Genomic DNA, 23,436 nt, shown 5'->3' on the forward strand with positions numbered 1-23,436 from the left:
CATTCTAAGTATTTAGTACTATTTTTWACTTACAATCATTGCAGTTATTGTAGTAGGCTGTAGTTCCAAGTTAGTTAAATGCCTTTTCATATGCTGTGATAACTAACTCTCACTGGAAGTACTGTGAGTCATGAAGAGAAATAAAAGTGTGTGTGGAATTTTCTGCCAGTCTGCTTTTGTGCATATATGCCATAGGAAAATATTTTTGTTTGGTTTGTATTGCATTTCTTTTTCTCTTTACTAAATTAAAAATTAAATTAAAAGGGAGAAATTTAATAATACGGAAATATTTATTAAAATGAAAATAAATTTAGTGATTTGCTGGGCAGAAAGCTGCATCAAATGCAACAAAATTATTTATGCTTTGGGTTTGTCTGCTGTAATGAAGTTGTTCAGAATAATTTGAGTAATAATTCATTGAGAATTGAGAATAATTTTAATAATTATTCATTGTCTTTTAACAGCATAAAGATTGTATACATGTTTTTCACAGGTGTATCACTGTCGAATGCTATGGTRAATGCTGGGCTGACATCATTTAAAAAAATTGAAGACATAAATGCAAGGGAACTTGAATTGGTAACTTATTATTTTGTACACATCCGAAAGGGAAAATACTGAGTATTAATACTGTTAACAGTGGAAGTAATATAGCTAATATATATTTCCTATGTGATCATAGTAAAATTTAGATGTTTAGGTGATTTATTCGTTTTAACTAGTAGGATTTAAAAAGCTGTAGCTACTGCTGGTTTTCCTTGAAAAGGTGTATGATGTTTTGCTGTAGAAAATTTAATATGAATACTTCTCTGATTTGGCTGGCTGTAAAAAGCAGATGCTTAAATATGTAGAATTTCTTCATTAAGATGGTTTGAAACAAAGGACTTGTTTAAAACCATGTAARTGGTTTGAAGCGTGCACTTCTCTTTTGGGACTGGAAAAATATAAAAGGGAATATGTATTTACAGTATGTTAATTACGAGAATCCTGAATTTCCATTATTGCAAGTTTGAGGTAGGAGTGGAACAAAAACCTCCTGTATCATCTATAAAGTACTTCTTATTTTAGGAGAGTTAGATGTTACCCTAGGACTGATTCTTTGGCTCTTGGCTTCTTTTCTATGGAAACTTTTTCCAGTGTTCTGGAAGATATAACAAACTTCTAAAGGAAATCCATCTCACTAGGGTTTTTCTGTTTTGACTTTGGAAATTTGATTTCTCATTTCTGGCCCCTTTTGTGGTTTTTTTTTCTTGGCATTTGTTTTGTTTTAGTTAATGCTTGTGCAACATAGAAGAGTCATCTCATATAAAATCTGAGTAGTCAGGTTCTGAGGTCATTGATAGTTCATGGGCTGTTAACTGAACAGAAGCAGTAGCAACATTAAAAATTACTGGAGTTTTCTTTTGGTGACGTTGCTATTCTGGGCATCACTGACAGTAGAGAACCAAGAGTGATAAGAGCTTTTGTTTCTAATATAATTACTCAGGTGACTTTGATTCCTTTGTTTTACATTTCTGTTGGCATCTCTAACCAGCTGAATATATAAGAAATTAAATTTAATATTTGCAGATTTTAAATAGACATCCTCCTTTTGGAAACCAAATAAAAGAGTCCGTTTTGCACCTTCCAAAATATGAACTTGACATTGAACAGGTAAATGCTTTTATATCTATTTTATGTTTTTATGCTTGTATTATCAAGTGAAAAAGCAAATACTGACTTAAAAAATTTTGAGTCTTCACTGATAGAAGATCTCACATTATTGTGACCTCCTTCCACCTTAGTATGTAGAATGAAACTCCTAAATCTCAAAGGAGARCCTTGAAACAGACATTCCCTCTAACATATTGGCCTTTCTCATTGGTAGCATTTTATGTGACAGATGTAAACCAGTATATTCACATTTTAGCATTATATGTAAGTCTGAGAGGTCTCTTCTGTCTTGAATATTAACAAACCATAGAGACAGAAAAACATCCAAATAAAACTTTTTGAAATTGTATTAACTTACATTTATTTTCTACATCACACTTAAARATATAGAGAAACAGTACATTAACCTAGCTGGTGCCCTTTCAAAGGAAGGGTACAATTCTWTGTGTAATCAACAGCCTTGAGATTCTGATATGCATTTTGTCTTTATATGGGCCACATAGACTACCTTTCTGAAATGCAAAATTTGAAAAGTAACCTTAGAGTTGGTAGACATGAAGACATTTGAAGTTAAAAATTCAAGAGATGTGTGAAATAGTAATTATTATAACAATCAGTTCTAGTTTAGCTTTTCATTTGGCATAATACCAGATGAGTAGCTGGATTCTCTGAATAAAGATTTAACAATTATAAATAACTTAAAGAGGAATGTTATATAAAAGTTATATTTAACAAGTCTTATTCTTGCACATTTCTCTCTGCATTTGTCTTTTTTTCTCAGTACTTAATCAAACTTAGGATATTCAGCTATGGGCAAGTTAGTACTGTATATTAATGTCTCAGAACAATAAATAAAAATTGTACCACTAAGTCAAATTGCTTGAATTGAACTTTTGTGTTTGTATCAACAGAAATTTATGGAAGAGCATATATTTTACTTGGCATATTTTAGCAGTTATGTCTTCTGTATCATTTTGTCTAGCTTCCAAAATACAGTGATACATTGGCAGAAATCTTAGTAACCATCAAATTAACAAACTATGAGCAGCTACAGACAAAGAGRACAGCGCCAGACTTTCACTACGTTACACTGGTCATAGGAGATGCTGACAACAAAGTCATTTTTTATCAGAAAATTATGTATGTATGATCAGGTTTTTCTGTCTCACATCTTTTTAGGGTGATGATTTGAAATTTTTGCAATACTTCCMTTAATGTCTAATAGTACAAAATTATTCTTTATCCTACAGCATCTTCTAGTCACTGTTGTCATTGAAAATGCTACACAAGATTCAGAATCCCCCCAAACATGCYAGTGTGCTTGTCGGTGCAGAGGGTTCTTGTAAATATCTGTTCAACATTGAGGTCACATTATGGAAGTCATAATAATTTTCYCATAAATATAAAACAAGTAAAATGCTTATTAAAAAGACAGATTCACCAGTTGTTACTTATTCCTGTTAGCTATATTTCTTTAATTATATTTTTTTAATTGTTTTTTTTTTCTCTCAGAGATGGAATTAAATTCTCCAGTTGGCTAAGAAATGGGTGGAGCAAATGGGGAAAGAGAAACAAAATCTTTTCCAGCTGCCTGACCTTCATGAGAATTCTGGCCCAAATCTGGCACTTTGGGCACAACTGAARCTGATCTGTAGAATCCTGGCTCTCTTATGTCCCTAAATCATACATTATTGGAAATTTATTCTTAGGCCATTTATCAAAACTGAAGAACTAAGACCAAATACAGGCTTTTTCACTTGGTTACAGATACCATGGTATACAATCTTGTTTTCATTGTCCATGACTAACAAAACTTTGCTGATGCATTACAGGGATTCTGTGCTGCTGAAAACTGGAAATTGGATGAAGAAAATKGAAGTGAAAAGAGCTCTAAAATCAGAAGACATTAGTATAAATTTAATTAGTTCTGATTATGGTAGGTTATGGTATTCTTTGAATTATAAAACAACTGCATAAGAATTTGCAATAAATTACTAAAACACTTTCTGTCAAGCCAAAAATCTTGAAACAGTGATAAAGTGATAAAGCTCACTCTATCAAAAATCTTGAAACACAGAACTCTGAAAAACAATTTAAAAATACACTGGCTCCATTAAATTCTGTCATCGTGCCTTACCAGTAAGGAAGATTGCTGTGTGCTAGATTTACTCAACTGTAGTTGATGCACATGGTAAATATTGAACATTGAGATTGTTACCGTAATCAAGCCTGGAATAATCTCTATTCCTGTAGCTAGACTGTGGCTCTGGGAAAAAAAAGGCTTTTCTAACCATGCAGAAATTAAGGAAATTGTCCTTTTATTACTACTTAGCTATCTACATATTGTACTGATTTCAGAAAAACTCAGCACAACAGTTAATTTTTCTGAAACTGGTAACAGTGAAATTAGACAAAAAAAACCCAGGTCTTCCTAGTCTCTCCTTATTTTGAACTCTGTTCCTATTTCAAACTTGAAGGAAATCTCACATTTTTTAAAACTGTCTGGTTTTCTGCAAATTTTATTTCCCTAACAAAAGAATAAATTACTCTGTTTGCAAAGAGTATCTCTCAGTCTCTCATGAATATTAGCATTCAACTTGAGAAATATTATCAGCATGCTCATTTTATGCCTTTGACAATGCAGAACTGCTGTTACKCCTGAACACAGATCGTAGTGCAATTTAGAAGTTGAAATTTTATCAGCAGTGCAAAGCCATAGATAAATGTAGTTTAAAAAYAATACAAGAACATTCAGTTAAAGGGACTAATTTTGTTGTTCTTCTAGTGACTATGTCKTTAATTCTGAAAATGTTTGGGATTTTTAATCTCCATCCTAAAGAATCTGGTTACATAAGAGTGTGCTTTTAAGGGCAAATTGTTTTAACAAGTTTCCATGATCTTTGAATAGCATTTGGTTGTTTAAAAACTGAAGAAATTGAAGATAATCAGTGCTATAGAAGCAGTTTAAAGCAGTTTTAAATATTTTTGWCTTTTTTTTCAAGTTGGCCTTGATATACAGCAAGCATATACTGCCTTCTACTTAACACCAAAACCAGAGGGACGTAAAGTGGTTACAAATCAAAAAATGAAAGCTGAATCTACACCTGATATATGTTGTGGCCCACCTCACAACCTGCCAGCAGCAAAAGTAGATACAGGTATGTATCCACAGGTGATGGTCAGATCACAATATCTGGCTAATACCAAAGTCAACAGAAAATTGAATTTTGCTTTCAGTGGGGAGCTAGATCTTTATTTATTCCTGCTGGTTCCTTCTCAAAGGTAATAAAATTACAGTGCTGCTGCTTCTGCTTGTCAAGTACTACTACAGTGCAATTCTTTGATGATTTTGAAAGCAAGAAAAATCATGGTATCTAATATTACTGTTTGAATTTCTGTATTATATTTTTCTAGGAGGCAGATCTAAGCAAGAGATTACTTACAAGAAATATGGAAACAGAGAATGCAACCACCGCTGTAAAAATAAAGATGTGTGTGGGCATGACTGCTGTGAGTTTCATTAAGCCTACTACTTCTGATAYTTTTGGACAGATGCAATTTAGAACAGCTCCCATCATACCAATGGCAACACCAACAGAAACAACACAAGCAAGAGAATGGGGCCTGAGTTGTTACGATGCAGTCATAAAAACAGTTCCAAATTGCATTGTCAACAGCCACTTTYGGACTTAGGATATGATTTRAGAAAATGTCAAACTTGTTACACTTTTATATAAATACTGTGTTAGGTCTTGTAGTTAGCRTGTTAAATATTTTACAATCTTTTAATAGAAAATACTAAASTTAGTGGCAAAGTTTTTCAAAAGCATTTGAAAATAATTAGGATTTATCCCTTGTAACTTTACATCTGAAGATTATTTTTCTTCATTTTCTCAGGTAAAACTGGAGTGCCTCCAAAGTCACAGATGAATGGAGACACAAAGTTTTCTTCGTACCTAGCTGATTTAAGGAGCAGGAACTCAGTTTCATCYATACCCCCAGTAAAACGACTAAAGGTTAATTTGAATGCAGTCAGCCATTTCATAGGTTTATTTTAATCTGTTACATATTTGTAGGCATTGTTTGCAGAGAGAATTTTATCACTAAATATGAACATKCAAGTTTGCCTTTTCTGTGTGGAGTGAAAACAGTAAAGTGCCAAGGTCCAGGAATCTTTGAGAGGTTCTTTGCAACACTTCTAATAGCCCACTTTTGTGCATGTCCTCTATGCTTTTTCTTTTATGGCATTTGATAGGTTCTGGTGGGTGAGGTTCAAAGACATTTTTGGAAGGTACTGCACTGGGACTTGGTTTGGCAAATATGACCAGAATGAAACAAATTGTGGTCTTTATTAGTCATTGTGGTCTTTATAAGTCACTTAGTCATGCTACTAAGTGATCTTTTTTCACTGGCAATTAGATCCACTTGTTTGTAAGAAAACCATCCATATTAGTTTTAAACCTCTGAAAGATTTCATGGCTTGCACTGTATTCCTCTGAAAGTAATGTTAAACTAGGTATTTCTGCTGCAAGGATGACATTTGAGGTATGGAAGGGTTTTATTTCCACTTCACCATTTTGTTTGTTTATTTGTTTGTTTGCAGTAGAGCATTATTTAGCCTATAGCTAATACAGATGAGAGTCAACCATCTTGGTGAGGGTGCTTCTTGCTCCACTAGAAGCACATAATTCAAACCTCTTTAACTGAATACATTAGATAAGCAGACGTCAGAAAGGTTTTATGACATTTAAATATTATGCTAATTTAAAATCTTATGTCATTAAGCTTGTTTAAAAATAACAGTTCTCAATATGCTTATATCTTCTAAGTTAAAATATTTTGCTTTCTTTAGATGCAGATGTTAAGTCAAGCTGAAAATGTGGATCTCAGACAATTTGCTTTTACACCTAAATCTGCTTTGCCAGCCTTGCCAAGGTACTACAAAAATTGTTTTGTGAAGAAAATGATTTTGCAACTTTCTGTAACTGACATGTTATTTTACTGACATGCCACTAATGTATTTTTTTTAAATAGGTCTAGCAATAAATTTTCATCTTCATCACCTTCAGTGGACCAGGTAGATAATATTAATACATTAGAAGTATCTCAGAAACAACTGCAATCCTGGAATTATGGAAAGAGTAGTAAGTTATTGCTAATGCTTAAAGTGATAATTTTCACTGTTTTGATCTTTAAATTAATGCTTCATGTTTTCCTACCATACTAATTTACTTCCTGTAGTTGTTATCTAGTCTTCAAATGGATGACTGTAGTGTAGCCATATCGTCAGTTGCTGTGGGGGTTGGTAGTTAGTGTACGATGTGAATGTATGAAAGAATAATGTCCAAACAAGAGAGATGGATATTCCAGTATAGCTATAGTCTATATTTAACATATCTGGAGGCAAATCACACAAGATCAAGGGGGACAAAGTAGATATTGCTGAGTAAAACCCATCTCTATTGAATAGCAGCACAAAAGGTAACTTTGGTCATATTGATGGGCCCAGCTGCATTTAAAAAAAATGCAGAAACAGTTCTAATAAAGTAAGGCATCTGTTAATATGATTTTTGAAGGGTTAACTGCATCTCTAATATATTATTTTTCTGTTACATGTTAAAAAAAGTTAGGTAATTAAGAATGTGCTGTGACAATGCAGTAACCCAAACCTGTATTTCTTTAAAATCATGTTCTGTATAATGCACTGTATTGACTGTGCACATCCAAAATTGTAATGGCAGTGCCTTCTTGATGTCGCCAGTGTCTRTGAAACAAGATTTTTTTATTTGAGCCTGTCATGTTCCCCCTCTGTTGAAAGAGAGACCTGGATCAGGGTTTCTTAGGTATAYTAGGGCCATGACAACAGAATGAAAATTCCAGCAGTGTCTGATACTGCGGGAAAGTATGGCAGAAGAGAGRTGAAAAGTATTAGCAGAGAGAATTGGATTGATGATAAAGAGTGCAACAAACAGAAGGGAGAGCAAGAGAAGAAGCACCAGAAAAAAAAGTGATTTAAAACATTAACTGTCAGATTTTAATAAAGAATTTTAACAACAATGCTCAAAAATGTGTTTGTCATGGCTAGTCCTTAGGCATTGGATGTATCAAAGACAGCRTTCAGTGTTGGTGGAGAGACACACTGAATTAAAATATTAAATTTCAAATAAAACAATGTTGTAACAGAGAAAGAATGAAGTTGCAGTGGTTTTTATAAGGCGTGTTTTCCTAGATTCTACACTGAAGACAATTTTTTTCAAAATAACACTGAGGAAAGAGTGCAATTTTTCAATAGATGGAACAACTGACTGTAAAGTATAGAACGGTTTTTGTTGTACTTGTCTATAACAAATAAATTACAGCTTTCTCTTGCCAACATTCAGTGTTTTGTGAGTGAGAAGAGCAAAAAGACAATGGCATAAAAATTATTAAAATCTTTAATGCATAAGTTTACTGATACAGATAAAGCAGATCTTGTTTTTCAGATCCTTTGAATKCGGACTTTGAACTGAGAGATGATATTTGGGATGATATTGATGATGAGAAATTAGTATTTGCTAGTAATTTTGTCAGTAGAGAATTAGGTAAGGTTATTTTGACAAATTTCTTTGGTTCCTACATACAAACTAGTCCACAGGCTATTATTTGAGAATGAACTATTATAGTGTACAATGAATAGAACTATCTGAAATTTTTGGTCAATTGACTTGAGTGCCAGGTTTATTATTCTACCTTSAATGTCACATATATTGTGACAAATCTAATACAGAATGGAGAGTTGAAAAAGTCACAATTAAAATTTTTTTATGGTCTGCAACCACATAATTGTTGTTGCATATATGTACTGACTGTATAGCTCTGCTTATCTTTATATTAGCTCAAAACCCATAGAAGAAAAATTTCAAGTGTTAAGACACTTTATTAATTTGCAGAGTATTATTTATCATATCATGTGAAATATTTATCAGGGGTTGTGGCTGCTTCTCAACTCTGTTTTTAAATTTTTTATTCTTTCACAGAACATGGAAATATCTGCCTTCAAATTCCAGAGGAATGTCAAYCCCTCTGCCAATATACAACAAGCAAAGCCACAAATAATATTTCAAAAGAGTAAGACTTATATAATTTACTACCATTTGATTAATTTTAAAGTATTTTCTGTATTTCACAAGTTTCTGTGTCATTAAATATATAGGTTGTTCACTTGTAAAAGTGAGTGGAATTTCAATGTTTAAAAGATATGAATTGCGGAATTATTTTGATTTGGTTTTTATTTAAGTGTGCAGAGAAATAAGCAGAAAATCCTGAACTGAAAAGCAAGTAAATTTGCACTTCTGTAAAAATACTGAAATYATTCAACTTGGTGTTTTCAGTCCATGCACAGTACAAGATGAAACCAACRTTCAAAACTCAGATGTTTCTGTGGTCAACAGCACATCAAAAGTGAATTTTTCTGTGCAGAATAGAAATACAACTTTGGTGAGTAAAAATATATTGATAATAGAAATTTCTATATTAGAGTATTTAAGGTGTAAATATATTTGCCCTATCTGACTTACAAATCAATTAAGACATCCTGAATGTCTGAACCTCTGTGTTGTCCAAACCTGCATGCATTCTGTGTTCAGTGGGATATTCCTGATGCAAAGGAATAGGACATGATTTTCCTTTATATAGCGTGATCTCAAAACTATTTACTCAATTTGATAGTTTGTCCATCCACTATATAATTAGATTTTTCACATGCTTGGTCCTTGTCAAACACCATATCAATTAAATACCAGTACTACATTCTACAGCAATCTGACAGTTTCTCTTTCAGTTAGTTGGTTTAACCATATATACATTTTAACTTTTATGTTGCAGTTCAGTTTTCAAGAGAAAAAGTATTCAAGTCCTTCTCAAGAGCCAAAAAACATGCAGTGTTCTTCCATCCCAGATATAATTTCACACTCTTCTAAACTCACTAGGAAGGAAGATTTTTTTATTTTCACAAAAGAACAGAAAAAAGAAGTAGATCCCAGGTAATAAAAACTTACATATGTTTTTCTCTTTCCTCCGTGTTCCAGTGCTTAGTCCTTCACAGAACAAAGACTTCAGGCAATATGTTAGTTTCTAATATTTATTGTTTAAAAGTTTCATTTTCACAATAATAGTAACAATTAACTTTTCTTAAAAAAGAARTTACTTTGCTTTACTCTATATAGTGTTCCTGATTTCATAGGTTTTGATGTACTAYACCTAATTTGTTTGTTTGCTTAATCTTCTTTAGATATCTTCTTGATGATGAAATCAATGATGTCAAGCCCTTTCTTGGAATATTTGATGGTATTTTGTAAAACATATAAACGAAATACATTGTAAGTGCTGGGGGAAAAAGTAACAGTCAATTTCACAGTGAAGGCTTCAGTTAAGAGAATCTTATTTCTGTTACATACCTATTTATCAATAGCTGGATTGCTGCATAGAGTACATAATAACAAAACTGATGTCTAATTTGTGGAATTTACAGAATAGGAGAAATAATATCTTGTTTTGATAAGTACTTAAATATTTGTTTGTTGACCTTCCTGTTTTCAGCATTATAAAGAAAAATATTGAAATGTGTCAAAGGAGAATAGTTCTCTGAGGGTGCTTTTATAGATAATAGAAAATCCTATGGGGAAAGTAAAGGATTTGTAGTAATGTTTGTAGTAACATGTTCTGATTCTCAAGTAATCTCCAAGTGAACGAAACTCTTTCCATAGAAATTCTGTAATGTTTTTTGGGTTTTTCTTCCAGGTTCTCTGAAACTGAATTTTTCATTGTGCTGATTCTGTAAAATAATTAGATTTATAAATCAAAGTAATAGCATGGTAGACATATTCTAGATACTTCTTTTTGCCAGTGCTATGAACTTGTTAATAAAAAAGTTCAACTTGAGCAGTTATGTTTCCAGATTCTCAGCAAACCATTTGTTAAATGTCTGTAAACAATATTCTAAAACTCTGTTGGCTGTTCACTTTCATATCTATGGTCATAAAATGGACATTCATGTGTCCTAATGCAGGTTTAGGCACCAAGCATTGGATCGGATATCTTGTAGCTTTAGTGTTTGAACAGTAGACCTTGCAAGTTAACAACAGTTAGTAGAATATATGATATTGCCTCAAATCCAAGAGAATGTTAATTTTTACTGTTACTTATTCAAAATGTGAGGAATTAAAATGTTACAATCACATGGAACATTAGCTGTCTGTTCTTGTGACATTGTGGTGCCACCAAATGCAGCCATGTTTTGCTGCACTAGCAGCCAAGGTTGTAACTTTTTCAGCTAATAACAGTTTACTTCAGTGTTTGCTTACACTTGTGATTTGTTTTCTGATATAACTCTTCCTCTGTATGAAAGAATGGCCTCGTGTAAGCAGCCTCAATACTCACTCCTCAATATGTTTTTGACTGCAAATTCCAGCAGGCCRGAGCTTATAACTCCCTCTCCTACACCTCAAGTATTTTATTACACCTGGAAGTTATTAGTATAYCAGATCTCTTTTTTGTCTGACTTTTTTTTAAAATTCAGCTTCCAAGCTGACATAACTCAGAATTACTCTATTACTGATACATGTAGCCCAGCAGTCCTATTCATGTACACATTCCAGTTCTTTGTCAGGGTGAGATTTAAGAATGAAGAGTTTATCTCCTGCCCATCACCATCTTCTGATTTCCATGAAAAACAGATGGCTTTGGGCCACGTACAATGGTGTTACTCAAAAGATACTTCATTAAAAGGACCAGGGGACCAAAATCGCAGGTCATACCCCAGCAAGTAAGTGTTGACATAGCTATGGAGAGCTGTAATTTCAGTTGTTTAATTGAATCATGTGAAGTGATAAGCCTGRTTCACCTGGGCTCACTGTCTAATCACTGGAAAGAGGCAGACRCTGTCAGAAGATGTTTCAGATTGTAAGTGAGCTGAATTGCTCTCTGGTGGAACTTTTCCAATAACCTGTGATGAGAGTGACATGGGGAAGCTCATGTGCTGTAATCTCACAGACAGGCTYAATGAATATTGCCTTTCTTGTGCACGTGTGACGCCTGAGTTGCTTTATCCACRTAAAGATCTAACTTTCCTAAGGTGAATAAAACAGCAAAAGATGGCTGTGCTTTGTTTCAGGTGCTGACCAAATGCTAAAAGAGACTAATTAAATTCAACAGGATATCATCAGACAGTTTCACTAAGCTGCTACCAATGAGTAAAATGTAGGCTAAAGTATGTARAAAACATTGTTAGAGTCTAAAATTATCTTTATTTTTAATTCTATATAGGGTTGTGACATTAAATGAGTGGCTTGAATTTCAATCAAGGGGATTGTCTAAGTAATTCTTTGGGGATACAGCAGGATGCCACAGACTATAGTCTGGGGATGATTCTACAAAATTTACATTATAAAAAATACTGTTTCCTATAATGGAGTAGTGAAAGAAATTTCAATGTGACAAGAAGTCAGATTTTACTATCTTACTTGTCTGATTCTCCATAATAAAATACATGCTTATACCTGCTTTTAATTTAACTTCAACTTCCTGATATGCTTCCTTGTCCTATTCCACATAYTGATTTCAAAATATAAACTTGAGGTCGACCATATCTGTGCCTGTAGAAAATGCAGTATGCACKCAAAACCCATAATCTTCAAAAATAGTGGGAAAAGTATAGTGTTTAAACATGTTGCCAGACACATTTCTGTATAAGGTAAGTTTATAGCATRCAGAATACTATAGATATACTGTGACATAATTTTCATTATATGGAGCATGCCTTGTTTATATTTTAATTATGTAGGCTTCATTCATTTATTGAAAGATTTTAATGAGTTAAACATTACAGTAATTGTTAAAATAGGAGCAGTTGTGACAAGTCAGACTCTTGCTGTTTGGGTTTATTTTTAAATTGATGTACCTTCACAGAATAGTTATGTGAGGTATGAAAGTTAGTGCTCCTGAAGGCAGAATTATGATGAAGAATAAACAGAAGTCACCATATGAAACCAATATGTACAAAATAGTTAAAATCAGTTATTTTGCAGAGCACAAATGATACCACTCTAACACATCATTATGACAACATCATTGGTACCTCTTCTGAAAGAAAGGGTGCCTTGCATTAGCTCTTTATGTCACCCCTTGTGCATTTTATGTAGATGAGCAAAAGAGCTGTGTCATGTCAATTGTTTTACTGGCAGAATCTTTAATTACATCTCTGATTTGAGACACGTGAATGCCTATTGTTTTTTCCTTAACAAGGAAATAGAAAAGAAGGCACTAATCAGAGAAATAATCACTTCTGCAAAGGGTTAAAAACACACTGAATTTTTGAAAGACTTCCATGAGAATTAACTGAGACACATATGGTGTTTTCAGTGATGAAGTTCAGCTTGACTAAAAATAATCAGATAGAAAAAGGGTGTTTATTGGGTGCCACTGTTCAGCTGAGATAAGGGTCAATATGGCTGAGCCATGCTTCTGTATTTGTTCTTGAAATCTGTGTGACATTAAATTGTATCAGTTTAAGCCTTTGATTTTTTCCCAGTGCAACAACTCTTGGTCTCCATGTACTCTGGACAGGCACTTCAGATGGAATGGGCTGGGGTAAGGACTGAACCCTTGTAAGCARTAGGGGCCCTTGGAACCCTTTTGTYACATGTCTGTCTGTAGGCAATGGTGATCACTGTTGCTCTTCCCTCTGGTTGTGAAGTGACTGGAAAATTTGTGGATTTTGTCTGTTAATTTGCAGTCCTGCACTGCATGTCCTGCCCTTAACAASAGTCCAATCCAGACAATTTATACCAGTGTGGGAGAGCTGTTTCCCAATTTGCTCTAGTGTGCTACCCACCACAGTTAAACACTACACTTTCCCTACACTTTGTGGAATGTGCTTTGAGTGATCCTCAGTCTGTCCTCTTGTGCTTTTTAAACGGATGATTTCCATGTGCCAGGACTTGAGGGGCACATCCAATTGATGGTGTGTGAAAATGTTAACATGTTTTGCAGAAATGCAGTAGATGGTACTGGGTGGACATACTTCATATAAAAACAGTATATGTTCTTTCAAATATACCAAAAGTGCCTAGATACAATAACTAGTAATTTCTTCTTGTATTTAACATACACTGCATGGAACTAGGATGTCAAACAAACTTTCTTTTTGACTGATGCTAGATGGCAATTTCTACATTTTAGATAGCTGAGCATAGGGAATAAAGCACGACATTTTGTTTTGAGGCTGTAAGGGTATTTTGTTTATATAAAAGAAACAATGTTTCTTTTGTAACTGTGAAACTTCCTATTAAAGGATGCCTATRACTTCCAAAATAAAAAGACGCTTGTAACTGTAAATGGCTATGATATATTTGCTGTTCCCCCACCCATTTAGAGGCAAAACCCATTTATGAGGCTTATTAAGTGTAAATAATTCCCATGGCTTCAGCACAGAAGAATCAGCTACAGAATATAGTCTGATTTGCATATAAATGACATGATTTCTACTCAGAAAAGTATATTGAAAATACACATTTCTACACTGGAAACCTGATATTCACACATATTAAGGTCAGCTTGCATAACTTGTTTTAAGCTGCAGCATGTTGATTCCTGATCACACTTCCAGCTAGATTCAGGCTAGATTCAGGCTTTATCCTCTGAAACTATGTATTTCTTCTTTTGATCTAATTAAGCTATAATTTATACAAAAATATTCTAACACATGTATGTTAACAGTTTAAGCATTTAAAAGTGCTCGGAATATTCATCAGTACAAAACTCCAAACTCTTATTATATGCAGCTTTGGCAATACCTTTGATGTTTCTTTAAGCAGCCAAGCCACTCATTTGGGACAAGTGTTCACTTACTGACAGGCTCCTGCTGCTTCTTAGAGCCATCCTAAAATAAAAGAAAGATGTTGGACAGACAGACATTAAAGGGTTTGGAAGGGACCTRCCGCACCTTGGTTTTCAAATCCCTGCCTGGCAAAGGTCTTAGTGAGCTGAATGCCATTCCCAGAAGCAATAGCTTCTCTGCTTGGACAGATTGATTTGCCACAGTAAATTGTCATTAATTTTGAATGCCTTTTGGAGAGCTTGACACTGTCTAGTAAAGAAAAAGTTAAATAGTGCTATCTAGAAACTTGGATGTGCAAATCAAAAYCTCCTTTTTAGCAATTTCTTTCCATTTATAAAGGCTATTAATTTATCTGAATGAAAATGAGTCAGTACAGTTTATTTCTAGGATACTTTTTCTGGTTGTGATGTAATATTTCAGCTGTTGTAGTCCAGACTTGTTAAGTTCCTGGGTGCAGGAAATTCACTTATTTTATCCAGAGCTCCATTCTTGTGTCTTTTGTGTTATGCCTAGAGAAGGTTTTACTGTCTAGTTGGGAATTTCTACTAAAAAAAAATCGTTAGCCAGCAGCTGGATTGTTTATCATTTTCAGTGTCTCCTCAATTATAAAGATTTTAGGCTCTGAGGTCAGTTTGGTTTCTAAAAATTGTACTAACATATGTAAAAGGTGCATTGACCAAAGCATCAGCACGTTATCAAATAATTTTATTTCCAAAGTATGGYAGCAGAAGTGATAAAGAAAGTGTCGGCCGTGAAATAGATCTGCTTATCTTATGATATGTCCCAGAGATGCATTTCAGAGACTGAAGGCTTGCTCCGCCAGTGAGGAAGATAAGCTGTGTTAGGAAGATAAGAGGTACAAGTGGATCTCTCTCCCTCTCTGTCTCCTGGGTGTGATTGTCTCAGACAACCATATTAGCCAAAGCTTAGACACATTCTTAGCTTCTGAAATGGATTTGCTGAAGTGACAGTGCATACTGAGGTTGGTAAAAAAATGGGCAGTGTATTCAGGRAGAAAATAAAGTTGGCAGCTTGCAGTGGTGGAACACAGCTTTGGATAAGCATGTGCTTCAATAGAAATTAGTCTCTGTCCATAGACTTTATAGCAGCCCATCAGACCTGCTCTTTCAGTTSAAGCAGTTAATAATATCTCAGCACTGTAGCTTAAGGGATACAATTTCCAAAATTATTGTAGAGTGGGACCAATAAATTTCAGCACAAAGAAGGCAGTATTCCATATAATTTATTTTAGATTTCCATCTAGGGTATGTTCTGACACTCAACATGAAAGTCAAATTGTCCATGGAAAATGGTTTTCAGGTGATAAGTTGACCCCTGGGGTTTTAGTAAAATAATAGATTCAGAATTCCATCTGACTCTCCAACCTATAGAAGCTAGTTATCAGCTGTTTGAAGGATTTGATAAGAAAGAAAAATAAAAAGAGAGAGAGCTTTTGTATAGGGACATTTTTCTCATTAATGGGGACAATGTAAGAGTCACAAACTCCTTCTGGATCTGGTAGTAAATGCTGATGTATTCTGGGAGGTAGTTGCTCAGTGTGAGGAGTATACGTGTCTAATCTTCCGCATGCATATGGAACGAAGAACATTTCTAATAGAYAAGTACAGCCCTTCAAAAGAAGGACGTTTACAGTGCCATCATTTCTAAATGCATTCCACCACCAGAGCCTGTCAGCACAGACCTCAACACACCAACGGACACAGTGGGAAGGTGTCATGTGTCAGCCCTTTATTACCTCGCAGCACAACCCTCTATACCCTCTCTCCAGAATCTTCCATGATTCCTCCATAAGTGCTCCCTCACTGGCAGTCCAGCATCTCCTTTTAAACAGCTACTTCCTGAATTCTTCATCCCAGCTGGAGAGCATTAAGCTCTCAAAAATGCTCTTCCGCTGGCATCCAAACATCTCCTTTTACAGCACCTAAATTACCTTTATCTAATTAGTTATAAATCTCTATTTCTCATTGTAAAATGTCACACACAGAAGTTGCTTATCTATAACATTCAAGGCCACAGTCTCTTGCTGGCTTCCCACAAAAGCCTACCTTGGCAGAAGTTTTGCCACAGAGTGACTGTCTTACAGTGCCTAGAGAAACAGTAGAAGAATGGCAAATATTTTTTTCTGCTAGCATTCTTCAATATTTAAATGTAGTGCAAAACAAGTGGTAACCTGAAAAGAAAGGAGGTATTATTTTAAGTTCTTGTCACTCCTATGMGACCTGGTGTGATTTTTTTCTAGTTTTGTTATTTTATTCAATTGTATTTTCTTGAGAATACTCAAAGATCATTCCTACTGTAACTTGTGACTTTACTGCCAGTTTAATCAGATCCAAAGATGGATAGAGGCTTTGTTGCATTCTGTTTTAGTAGATGGGTGTATCTGCATGTTCATGCAGCACTAGTGAGTAACTGGGGAAAGGTGACAGTAAGATAGAATCAGTCATTGTGACACTAGAAGCAGCTTGCTTAATAAAATGCTAAAAGCACATTTATGTTTAGTGTATTTGAGTGTCTCTGAGTTTTGAGCAAAGAAAATACCTCCTGCTTYAAAAAAAMCCTACCTTCTGCTTTTAAAAAACAACTGTGCTCAAGAAAATTTTACTTTTCTACAGTGTGTGTAAACAAAATTAATTTTCTCAAAGAAAAACCCAAGTTCCCCCTCAGCTGTTCCTAATGTTCCTGTACTTTCCCTGCTTGTGTGGGTGGTGAACAGTGTGAGCTCACTGCAGAAGTACTGCCAGTTACACCCTATTGCTGCAACTTTTGCTAATGTGAAGAAAGCTCCAAGAAGGGCAGCTGTTTGCCTCTGTATTCTGGAAGGGGTAGACATCTTCTCCTCTGCGAGGAACTGAGCRATGCTTACGGGTGAAGATACTTGATGCTCCCAAGTTGGGTAGAGAAGGGAAATGTAGCGACCTGGGATCTTGTAGGCTGTGTTGTGGAGGAGCTGGGATTTTGCTTGTGGGACAGAGCAAAGCTTTAGAAGTGACAGGAGAAAGTTTGCTAGAGCAGGCTGAGTGGTGTCTGTGGCACTCTGTGAACCATTTTGGAAATTTTTAGATTGGAAGGAGAACTGGAAAGAAATATTTACCCTGGAGTGACACGATGGGAACATTAATTTTCAAGCTTTTTTATTTAGTCTAGCTCTCCAACAGATCAGACTTGTGATTTAAAGAACAATTCTATCCTGTCATTGCAGTAACACTTGCCTTTAGAAATCTGGACTCTGTGTGTGCTTATCAAACAGATAAACATCTACCTAAATACAGTTGCTAATTCAGGGTCCTGTGGAAAGGATAAAAAAGAACTACCTACTCTTAAACCTTGMCTCTTTCTGGTTTGGTTGGTTTTAGCTTTATAGAGATAATTGGGTGTTAGTCCTGCAAGTGGGTGAGATGTAAAAGACGTGGGAMAGGCCTCTTCACTCACTTGAGTGAACTCCTGCTCATTCAGGTTTATATGAACTGTACTGAGATCTGCTGGAGTGCTCAAAAGCAAAGCATYTGTTGCATTCTTAAAGTGCTTTTCTTCTGGAAGAGCAGATCTGAGTGACTTCTGCTATTGGCAGGATTTAAACTGCATGAATACTTTCCAAAGTAGCTATATATTTTCCTTTGGATTGTTTGTCACTCAGAGGCTGATTTGAAAATGTGTCAGCCAATTTCAAACTTTCAGGTGTTAGCACTGAAACATTTACCTCTCCATTGAAGTAATTATCAAAATGTTTGTATTTGTGGCCCCAGTTAATTGTGGGCCTCACCTTTTGTTTACATAAGCCCTGTGAGAAATTATTTCCTTTCCTGGAGTGAGATGATGCACAGAAGGAAATAAAGTACTTTATCTGTATTCCTCCATACCCCTAATATTGGGAAATACCAGGCTGATAGAGGGTCAGGTGCTGTACCTGTGTAAGTATTCACTGAAAAATCTGTGAGTGCAGCCGTAAGTAAAGTTGGTGTTAACATGAAAACAGCATGATCCAGGCCTGGAAGGAGAGTCCCAGAGCTCTGGATCAGGGAAGACACACAGAGCAGCCATGTCTAGTATCAGCCTCCTCCCGGACAAGAACAACAGTCCATAAAGCATTTGATAAATGTGTTTTTATTAAAAAGTCCCTCCCATAACTTTTAATGCAGGAGTGGGGTATCTGTCCTAAGACTTTTAATTCAGGACATATCACGACTAAAAAGAAAAGCAGGCGGAAAAACATTGGACAAAGTACTGCCTCCTTCAGAGGCACAGCTTTAGGAGCCACCTGTTCCTTACATGAAGCACTGAGGCTTCAGGAGTAATGTTGACTTCGGGACATTCCTCACCTTCATGCCTGTATTTTCCCTTTCCCCCCCTGTGGACAACTTTATGCAGACACCATTTTTTCTACTGYTAGACAAGGATGTGCTGACTGGCCAGATGCTTTTGGAAGTATGACTGGAATGTACTTGTGAAGACATGGAGACTAATCAGTAATGAAAATAATCAAGAGTGTAAATCTGTTCTGTCAGAAAAGCTTGTTGGTGCTGTGGAGCTCCACTCTTGCCCTGTGCTGCTCAGCTGTTGTACCGGGCCAGTTGTTCTGTAGGGTGTTATGTGAAATATGTTTTGGGAAGCCTGTCACTTATCTCTTAGTAGTGCTGTTATTGCCAGAAGAAAGTGCATGTRTACAAAGACACAGCAGACTAAAATGTTATCTTCCACAGTTGTATTTCACTCATCCTTGAATTGGAAAATAGTCTTTGCTTCATATACATGGCAAGTGAACTGCATAATGAAATAGAGATCCTAAATCCTGATTAAAATTGTCATTGACAGCTATTAATATATTTTCAGTTGTATTTTTTATTTGGAGCTTAGTTGTAATTCACCAAGATGCTCTATAGCTTGTTAGCTATAGAGATGATTGAAAGTGCTAGGGATTCTCCAAGATTTCATCCCAGCTTCATTGCATTGAAACTGTGCTAGGCTTTGTATCTCTGGTGAACTAAAAAATGAACAGCACTAAATTTACATTTCCACTCCTTGTGCGGATGGAATGGGAAATGAAGAGTGCTTTACCACCAAGTGGAATGGATAATATAATTCTAAGTACTGGCTAACATCTGTAAACGGCTGTGTCTTCCCACGAACTCTGACAAGAGATTTCAGAATATATTTCTTTAAAAAGGTCACCGAGGAATACAACCCCCAGGATGCACCGCACACTTAAGTGTTTTAATTTGTCTTTCACATAGGCCTCACATCGGACATTTCCCCTCCGTTGCTGCGCTCACAATCGCCGGCCTGAGGCGCACTGAGGAATCGCCCATCTGCCGTGCAGGAACCGGGCGTGCAAGGAGCCCTCGTTCCCCGCGGGAGCTCCGCGGTCCCGGCGCAGCGCGGGCGGGCAGTGCGGGTGGGCAGTGCGGGACCGGGACCGGACCCGGGGACAGTGCTGAGGCGGTGGCTCCGCGCCGCTCCCCGCACCCCCGGCCGCGCAGGCGGGCAGTGCGGGCCGCAGGGCCATTGCCTGGCTGGGGGCGGCCCGGGACAGCCGCGGTGCCGCCCCCGGGGTGCCGCCCCCGCTCGGGGCGCTTCAGCCGGTGGCACTCGCGTTYCACCGTGCGCTCCCCTCGGTGCTGGCACCAGGCGCGAGGGGAGAGCGAGGGATGGCACAGCTTGTGCTGCACCCGCCCCACGGTGTGTTCCACGGTGCTTGTGCAGAGGGCTCTCGGGTCTCGGCTCTGCTGGGTAGGTGACACACAGGCCCGCGGGCAGGGAGGGACCTGGTGGCAGGGCACGCGGCTGGCCTTGCCTCGGGCAGGTGTTTTCGGACTTAAAAAAGGGACCCCTAAATACTGAGCACTCGTGCAAAAATGGAAGTTAAAAGCAAGGGCGATGACTGTACTGTAGCACCGGCGAGAGCTGCAATTTTAAATGGAGAGAGGCCTACATAAGATGGCCACTTCAGTGGGCTTGCAAGGTATTCTAACAAAATTAATTAAATGGTTAACAAGGGACTGATGTGCTGCAGAGGGAAGGTGACGTACCATCCTTTCGGGATTTTTCCAGATGAGGGAGTCGTGTGACCCACCCCAGCACCGCAGTTCCCTGCTGGCTGTTACTTTGTCACTCGGCTGCCATCGGGGTCAGCCTGAGGGGACGGCCCCCGGAGCACCATTCCCATTGCCGGGAGTGTCACGGTGTGCGGGTCCTGTGCACCGAGCCCATCGGCGTGTCTGCCGCCCCAGCCAGCCCATCTCCCTCACTGTGGCTAAGAAGGGRAGGAAAAGTGCCTCTTCCTTTATGCAGAAATAGGTTATGGGATAGTTTTGTTTCAGAAGTTATTTTCTCCTGAAAAGGAATTGCGTGCCAGAGCAGCTATTGGGCTGACCTTCCCTACGTGGGAGGTCCCAGTGGCATGCCGGTAGGGAAGGGAGAAGTGGTGAGATTTGGCTTCGGTTGGCTCTGCTCTGTCCTGTGCAGACTTTGCTGGGTTTGGCTCTGCAGTGGGGACCGGCGGTGGCTCCGGGGCTGGGGAGGGCCTGAGTGTGCCTGCGGCCGGGCGGGGGCTGCACACAGATCCTTCCCTGCAGGAAAGATGTGTCAGCACATGGACTGGTGTYTGGCTTCACATTCTTCCCCAGAGTTCTCGAGATGTTAACTTTCAAAAGGGAGGTCTCCCTTGTGGATTTATGTCAGTGATTTTGGGTTTTAAACTATTCATGCATGAAAAATTACTGTAGGAGCTGTATACTCCCATGTATGAATAATGATTACACGGGAACACAGATTGCAGCAGTTTTGCACTGAGACTGCTGCAGTTTACATGCTCTCTYTGGGAACATTATGAAACGTTTTTAAATGCTGGTTCATGTTAATGCATTGATTTCAGTCTCTTTTTGTCCCTTTTGGATTTGTTCAACTTAACAGCTAGTGTGTCTCATGTTTGCTCTAAGATTCGCTTAGCAAATTAGGCAAATGAAAAAATGCATGCAAAAATATGATGCTATGCACATGTATCAGGTTTTTTACTTATTAATAGACTCCAATTTCCATAGGATAGTCTGCCTTTTTTTTTTTAACTTGGCTGAATGGATAGTTTATGCCAATTACATGAAGTTTAACAGCTTTGAAATCTGTTTTTGCTTTTCTAATGCATAAAGACATTGATTCTGTTTCAGGTTTTAATTAAACTCTACACTGACTTTAAAGATTCTATTGTCCTTTTCATTTAAATAGGATTTTTGTTAGATCTTTAACAAGACCTCAGTGGGGTAATAAATCTAAGCAATTGTCCTTATTAGGAGTATATTATCCTCAAGAGATGGGAAGTCACAGAAGTAACTAAAACCATTTGTAGAGACTGAACTAAGGCTTTTTCTTCCTAAACATTAAACAGACTAGAAAATTACTTGCTTGGGCACTCAAATTAAATTAAATGATATTTTGTTTATTTTTCACATTTTCGGCATAGGCTATTTGCATTTACTTAAAATTTGAGTTTCATAGAGTAAAATTCACTCCTGAATAAGGATCCTTACTTTCAGTGTACAAGCTGTAAATGAAACTCAGTATGTCCTGCCATTTCTTTTGTTATTAACCCTTGCAATGCTTCTAATTTATAGGACCTGCTGACACTGTGAGTGCATTCTTAGTTCACTGTTTTTGCCAGAGTAGATGAGTCTTGTCTGAAGAATTGGTCTTGTGTTTGTCCCACACCCCAGCCAAGGTGGACTGGGGGGTATGCGGTGTGGATCTTGTGCAAAGATCTCAGATGCTGAACTMAAAACACAGGTTCTTGGACAAAAYTTGAAACACACATAACAGTTTTAARTTTGGCCTTAATGTGTTTACATACTGCTAGGAGGTGAAAGGGGATATAACGCTAATGTGGTTTGGGTTTTTTGGGTTKTTTTAGCTGTTTGCATTCGAGGRTATTCTCTGTTCTGTAATGCTCARGGTTTGCTTTGTTCCTGGTTTTAGTCCTCGGTTGACTTCTGATGGGACGAGGCCTCCTTTATATACACAGCCAAATCCCGAATTTGTCCCCAGTGTTTAATTCCCACCTTCCTTGTACACTTATACATTACACCTTCCTTATACATTGTGGTGAAGTTTCTTTAAGCGTCCAGTTGTGTGGAAGCTCCGTGTTGTGGTGCCAGCTTCGGGACACTCATTTCTAGGAGTTAGTTCTACAAACCCACAGGCAAAGGCGGGGATGTTTTTCAGGGACATCCTCCCAGTGAGCTGTGCTGAGAGAGTGGCGTTTCCCCGCTGACCGCAGCCGTGGGAAGGGGCTCCGGGGATATGGGGCTGCGGGACACGGCTGTGGGAAGGGGCTTCGGGAAAATGGGGCTGGGGAGCACGGCCAGCTCCTGTCAGCCTCCACGTGGCATCTGCTGTAGTTTCTCTGCTAAGACACTTCACCTCAAACCTTCTTGTCTTCTACGTAAAACTCAAGTGATACTTCAGGATAGAACAAATTATGTTAGAGGAACATAGCTTATAAATATTAATTTCTAATTAGAGTCTATTTGCTGCATTTTCTAGGCAAAATTGCAGGTTTTGAGGCTTCATTTCCTGCTTTCCATATTACTCAAATAGCAGAGGTTTTGGCATGGTAAGTCACGGAGGGAGATGGAAAATCTGATCCAAAGTGAGATAATGTAGTTCTTCACTATTATGGCTCTTCTGTGCCCTGACAGAAAACTTAAGAACTTTGAAGGTGCTGAAAGCAGATAGTTCCTGCTCTGCTTTAGGTGTAACGCCTGGGGAAACTGGAGGAAGAGAATGCACACCCTGATTTTCAGGCTCAGATTACAACTCCCTCCAGTGCACTGCATTAGAAGAAGTGTAGCAGACCTAGGCCGAGTCCAGCAACTGATTTAATATGACTCAGTGCACAAGATTAT

The 23,436-nt window shown here is 37.3% G+C and overlaps 2 protein-coding genes across 2 annotated transcripts in view; both read left to right on the forward strand.

The window, feature by feature from the left end:
• Positions 1–10,842, forward strand: part of HFM1 (helicase for meiosis 1) — a 33,126-nt gene extending 22,284 nt beyond the window's left edge. The window contains 14 exon segments of the mRNA XM_057374147.1: positions 494–579; positions 1,570–1,653; positions 2,636–2,793; positions 3,486–3,589; positions 4,656–4,811; positions 5,068–5,163; positions 5,551–5,669; positions 6,506–6,588; positions 6,688–6,801; positions 8,113–8,234; positions 8,670–8,760; positions 9,024–9,129; positions 9,517–9,674; positions 9,923–10,842. Of these exon segments, the coding sequence (XP_057230130.1) occupies positions 494–579; positions 1,570–1,653; positions 2,636–2,793; positions 3,486–3,589; positions 4,656–4,811; positions 5,068–5,163; positions 5,551–5,669; positions 6,506–6,588; positions 6,688–6,801; positions 8,113–8,234; positions 8,670–8,760; positions 9,024–9,129; positions 9,517–9,674; positions 9,923–9,989 (1,544 nt within the window). The 3' untranslated portion in view covers positions 9,990–10,842.
• A 9,289-nt stretch (positions 10,843–20,131) lies between these two features.
• The window catches only part of ZNF644 (zinc finger protein 644), a 72,883-nt gene continuing 69,578 nt past the window's right edge, over positions 20,132–23,436 (forward strand). Inside the window, exon 1 of the mRNA XM_057374181.1 lies at positions 20,132–20,272. The gene's annotated coding sequence lies outside the window, so the exon portion shown is untranslated. The remainder of the gene's footprint in view (positions 20,273–23,436) is intronic.

This window comes from Malurus melanocephalus, unplaced genomic scaffold, assembly GCF_030028575.1.
Source record: "Malurus melanocephalus ecotype Western Australia unplaced genomic scaffold, MMel_1.1 scaffold_8, whole genome shotgun sequence".
In the NCBI taxonomy this organism is placed as follows: Eukaryota; Metazoa; Chordata; class Aves; order Passeriformes; family Maluridae; genus Malurus; species Malurus melanocephalus.